General features: G+C 46.0%; 1 protein-coding gene across 3 annotated transcripts in view; it reads left to right on the forward strand.

Moving 5' to 3' along the window:
- PPP1R3F (protein phosphatase 1 regulatory subunit 3F) overlaps window positions 1-4,675 on the forward strand; it is a 16,217-nt gene extending 11,542 nt beyond the window's left edge. For 2 of the 3 annotated variants that reach the window (XM_019629648.1, XM_019629649.1), the window contains exon 4: window positions 2,260-4,675. In XM_019629648.1, the coding sequence (XP_019485193.1) occupies window positions 2,260-3,555 (1,296 nt within the window). In that variant the 3' untranslated portion in view covers window positions 3,556-4,675. The remainder of the gene's footprint in view (window positions 1-2,259) is intronic. The other variant, XM_019629650.1, reaches the window with a different exon arrangement.
- The last annotated feature ends 426 nt before the right edge of the window (window positions 4,676-5,101 follow it).

Consider the following 5,101-nt stretch of genomic DNA (forward strand, 5'->3'; position numbering starts at 1 on the left):
ATATATGGTATTTTAGATGATGAGTGCTAAGGAAAAAAATAAAGGGATAGGGATGGGCAGGGTGGGCGGGGGGAGGGGAGACAGAGAGAAGGAGGGGGGGGAAAGAGAGAGAGAGAGAGAGAGAGAGAGAGAGAGAAAGAGAAAATGAATGGGGGAGGGGCATGTTTGCAACTTTAGTTTTTAGAGTGGGCAAGGAAGGACTTAGTGGTTAAGTGAGATTTGAGCAAAGACCTGAGGAAGGCGAGAAAGTGAGCCACGTGGATAACTAGGGGAAGAATATCCCAGGTAAGTGCAAAGTCCCAGAGGTGAGGCCATGACTAATGTGTGTAATAAATAGCAAGGAGCAGTGAGTGAGGGGGAGCGGGAGGAGGTGAGGTTGGAGAGGTGGTGGGGACATATTGTGTAGGGCCTCGTGGGCCATGGAAAGGACTCCGGCTTTTACTCTTGAGTGACAAGGGAGCCACAGGAGGGTCACGGGCAGAGAAGGGCCATGATCTGACTTAGGATTTAACAGGCTCCCTCTGGCTGCTGTGAGGGAAATAGACTGTAGGGGTGAGGGCAGAAGCAGGGGAATGGTGAGGAGGAGGCTACTGCAGTGGTCCAGGCAAGTGACATGAGTGGTGGCAGGGAGGTGGAGAGATTCTGGAGATGTATGTAAATGTGTAATGTGTGATGTGTGTGTGTGTGTGTAACTTTTATTACAAAGATTTTTCAAGCATAGATAAAAGTAAAGAGACTAGTATAATGAACCCACATATACCCATCACCCAGCTTCAACAAATTTCAACATATGTCCATTCTTACTTTTTTATACTCCACCCGTCCCCTCCCATTCCCTATGGAATTATTTTGGAAAAAATCCAGATATTATTCCATCAATAGATACTTCAGTTTGTATCAGAAAATTAAGAACTCTTAAAAAACAAATAGTGCCATCATCACACTTCAGAAAATTAACAGTAATTTCTTAATATCATCAAATATTTGCTCAGTGTACTAATTTTCTTACTTCATAAGTGTTTCAGGATCCAAACAAGGTCAACACATTGCATTTGGTTGATGGGTCTTTTGGGAGTTTTAAATCGCCCCCACTTTTCTTGTAATTTGTTCAAGAAAATTTGTTTGTCTTGTAGAGTGTCCCAGTCTGGATTTGGCAGATTGTATCCATGTGGAAACACATTTCTTACTCTATTTTTATTAATTTATTAATTCTATTACATTGATCCATTATTAAATTTAATTAATTTAGTAAATTATTAATTTTATGAAAATAATTTATTAGATATATCTATTATTAAATTAATAAAAATAGAATTGATTCTGTTTAATTCTCTTATTCCCACTTCATTTATCAGCTAGAATTTTTCTCTAAAGAACAACTTTCTCACATCTACTGTCTGGCTACCTTAACAGTATATACCTTGAAGGTATATAGTTTGTATAAGAAAAGCTGTATAAATACTTAACTTTACGCCTTTTATTTTCAAGTCTTTAGAAGAAATGAACTTCTCCATAGGTGACCAAACAAAGGATTTTTGTTTTTGGCATATCATTATTAACTCAGGAGTTTTAAACATATTTGATGAATTTCAATCCATAGCCCATATTTATTCTGATGCTTAAATTGAACTGTCTCTGGCCAGTGGAAACTTACTTAGATTGGCTTCAGAGTCCTTTCGACACATACCCATCATTCTTTGAGCACTTCTTCACATTCTGGTATGGCAGTATGTCCCAGAGTCATCTTGTATTTTACCTGGCCCCAACTTAGGAACAGCCATTTATTTAAGGAGTCCTGGTTCCTTTTAGTGGAGAATGACATTTAGATCTGGGTGCTAGGTGTGCTTGTTGCTACTAAATCGGTCATTGTTTCTAGGCCTTGTCAAAAGACAGAGCTAGGAAATAAATTTTTTAAAAAGAGAAAATACATAAATTCATGTAGATATTCTGGATATGTTTTGAGGTCAACCAACGGTATTTACTGACAGTCATTCACTGAATATTGGTGCCCACTGAATTCCTCAGCTTTATGATCTGTGGGGAGACCCCTTTTACTTCATTTAATTTTGTTATTTTAATCTGGATGACATAGTCTCTGGAATTTAGAGAATTATAGAGGGTTCTTTAAGGAGTTTATATCTGGAAACACCTGTGGGGCTGGGTGTGGGCTGTTATCAGTTCTCACTGTCTCTGCTTGTCCCATCCCCTCCTCTACTTCATTTCCTTCCCCCTTTTTCCTCTCCCCCCCAATGGCTCCAGGTGTCTGAAGTTACAGTGACTGGCAACCCCCCAGAGGAAGGTGACATCCCCAGAAGCAGGCTGCCTGTAGCTTTCACAGAGGTCCACCAGGCACCGGCCATCAGGATTCCCCCCTCTTCCTCTCTCTATGGCCTGGGTGGCTCCCCCAGGGACCAGGCCTCGGGGCCCGATGCAAGTGAAGGGGCAGCTGGGCCTCTCCTGGAACCTAGCCAGCAACGGGTGGAGGCCACGTGGGAAGTATCAAGTGAAAATGGAGGGGGCCAAAAGGACTCCATGGTGGGGGCTATTATGGATGAGCCGCCCGGGGGTCTGGAGGTTGTGAGTGGGTTGGAGGAGCTGCTTGGCGAGGACACCATTGACCAGGAGCTGGAGCAGCTCTACCTGTCCCACCTGAGTCGCCTGCGGGCTGCTGTGGCTGCAGGTGGGGCAGGAAGTGGTGGGGAGGGCTCCGCAGATGGAGGGGTGTTCCCCAGCCATCCTCTGGGCATACTTACGGACCGCGATCTGATCTTGAAGTGGCCTGGCCCTGAGCGGGCCCTGAACAGTGCCCTGGCTGAGGAGATCACATTGCACTATGCCCGGCTGGGGCGTGGTGTGGAGCTCATCAAGGACACCGAGGACCCTGATGAGGAGGGGGAGGGTGAAGAGGGGCTCTCCATGATACCCTCCAGCCCAGATGGGGGCACCCCCAAGGAATCACCTCCAGAAATCCTCTCTGGGGCCCATTCAGTGGTAGCCACTATGGGAGATGTATGGCTCCCGTGGGCAGAGGGCTCAGGATGTGACAGCCCTGTGGTTCTGGGTACGGAGGGTCAGTTCACTGGGGCTCCAGAGAAGGGGATGAGCAAGGACACTGACTCTTTGCGTATGAATAGGATGGTATCTGGGGTGACTGGGTCCCTGGGAGGTACAAAAGTTCAGATGGAGTTTACCACTGAGTGGGCAGACAGTTTGGTTCCTATATCTGGCAAAGAACCAGCTGCTCCAGTCCTGCAGGGGCAAAATCTCACCCTCCTTGGTACTTTGGGGCCCGAAGTCTGCTCTTCCAGCCTAGCCAGGTCCCATATGAGCTCCCAGGATGAAGAGGGTTCAGGCCTGAGCCTTGAGTCCCCAAAGAGGTCTCCCACCCTAGCAGCCCCTGCAGAATGTATGTGTGTTTTGTCTCCCCAGCTCTGGGGGCCCTTGACCCAGACTCTGGGGGTCTTGGCTGGCCTGGTGGTGGTCCCTGTGGCTCTGAACAGTGGTATGTCCCTCCTGGTACTTGTACTGTGCCTCTCTCTGGCTTGGTTATCATAGGAGCTACTTGTGGGACCAGCAATAACAGGTGTTCCCCTCTCTGGGGTCTGGGAGGGGCAGCCCCTGCACCATCCCCAGAGGTGTGGGTTCAGATGGGATGAGTGACCTGTATAGTGAGGGGTCCTTTGCTTCTGAAAATGCTCGACTGGAGCGAGGCCTTCCCACCCTGGGCTCTCCAGTCAGCATAGGGCTCCTGTGGTAACACCAGTGGTGAGGAACAGGGGACTGGTGGATGGTGGGAATGAGAACTTTCAGAATGGAACTGGGCATGTTCTCCCTTCCCCCATACCCCTCCCCTGAGCCTGTATTTATTTTTGTATAATTCTCTGGATGAGGGAGAGTGGTCGTGAGCTGGTCTTGGGGCACAATTACCCAGAGATATATTTATTAACAACCAACCTGTGCAACCTGCTGGAGCTTTATTTTTAATTTAATTTATATAGAGTAACTATTATTATATGCCACAATAGAGCTCTATGAGAAATTATGTGTCTTGCTGTGCAGTGTTTTCCTGTTCAGGCATGAGTGTGCTGGGTGGTCATGCTCTATGGGAGGGCCACAGTGGGGAGTGAAGGGTGGGAAATGGTCATGCCTGCTGCTGCTACTTCAATATGTCCTTGAGGATCTGTGTCACCTCACCATATGGTCCTGATCCATGTGGTCTGGTGGTCATTGGGGAGCAGGTCCTTTGGTAATGTCTACATTCTGTCAGGGAGGAAGAGTGGTGGCCACATGAGGGTTTGGTGTCATACACTTGGCTGCGGTGGTAGATGTGGTCAGCTGTGGATGTGGGGATAGTGGTTATGAGAATCAGCCACAAGGTTTTGAAGTCACTGGAAAGAAAAAACAGCCTTTGACACCAGCAGGGAGACCCTTCTGCCTCTAAGATTGGGAAGCCCTCAGAAAGAACAGAGGAGTTAATGTGCTGTAAAAAACTCATGCCAGAGTTGCTGTCCACAGACATTGCATTTCTAACTCAAAACAGGAAACCCAGAAACTTTGAAAGGATTGATATATTTACTGCATGCAAACTAAAACCTCTGCATAGCAAAATAAAACACCATATACTGGGGGTGTCAAAAAATGATATACAAGTGGACAATTTGGTCAGCATTGCTCAAGCAGTAGTTCGCCGTAATCAGAAGTGCCTGGACACTGATGGTAACCACTTTGAGCACCTCTTGTAATTGCAGAAGTCAAACGTGACTTGTATTCATCTTTTGTTATTGGCATATATCTAGTATTACAATTTTAATACAGTTTTTTCCTTTCTTAAAATGTGTATACATTTTTTTGGCACCCCTGTTTACTTCCCTTCACAGTAAAACTTTGTACCACCTTTCTTCAGTTCTTCTTCTCTAGGGCTCCAATGCTTTTCTGAAACAGCACCAATCAGATTTTTTGCCTAACCACTTCAGCAAATGTGCTGAAGTCATTGATGATATTCGTATTGTTATACCAATGGTCCAGTCTCAGACCTCATCTTACTTGATTTATTGGCAGAATTTGACACAATTGATCATCTTCTCAACCTTGAAATCATTTC

The sequence above is a fragment of the Hipposideros armiger genome, unplaced genomic scaffold (assembly GCF_001890085.2).
Source record: "Hipposideros armiger isolate ML-2016 unplaced genomic scaffold, ASM189008v1 scaffold_862, whole genome shotgun sequence".
In the NCBI taxonomy this organism is placed as follows: Eukaryota; Metazoa; Chordata; class Mammalia; order Chiroptera; family Hipposideridae; genus Hipposideros; species Hipposideros armiger.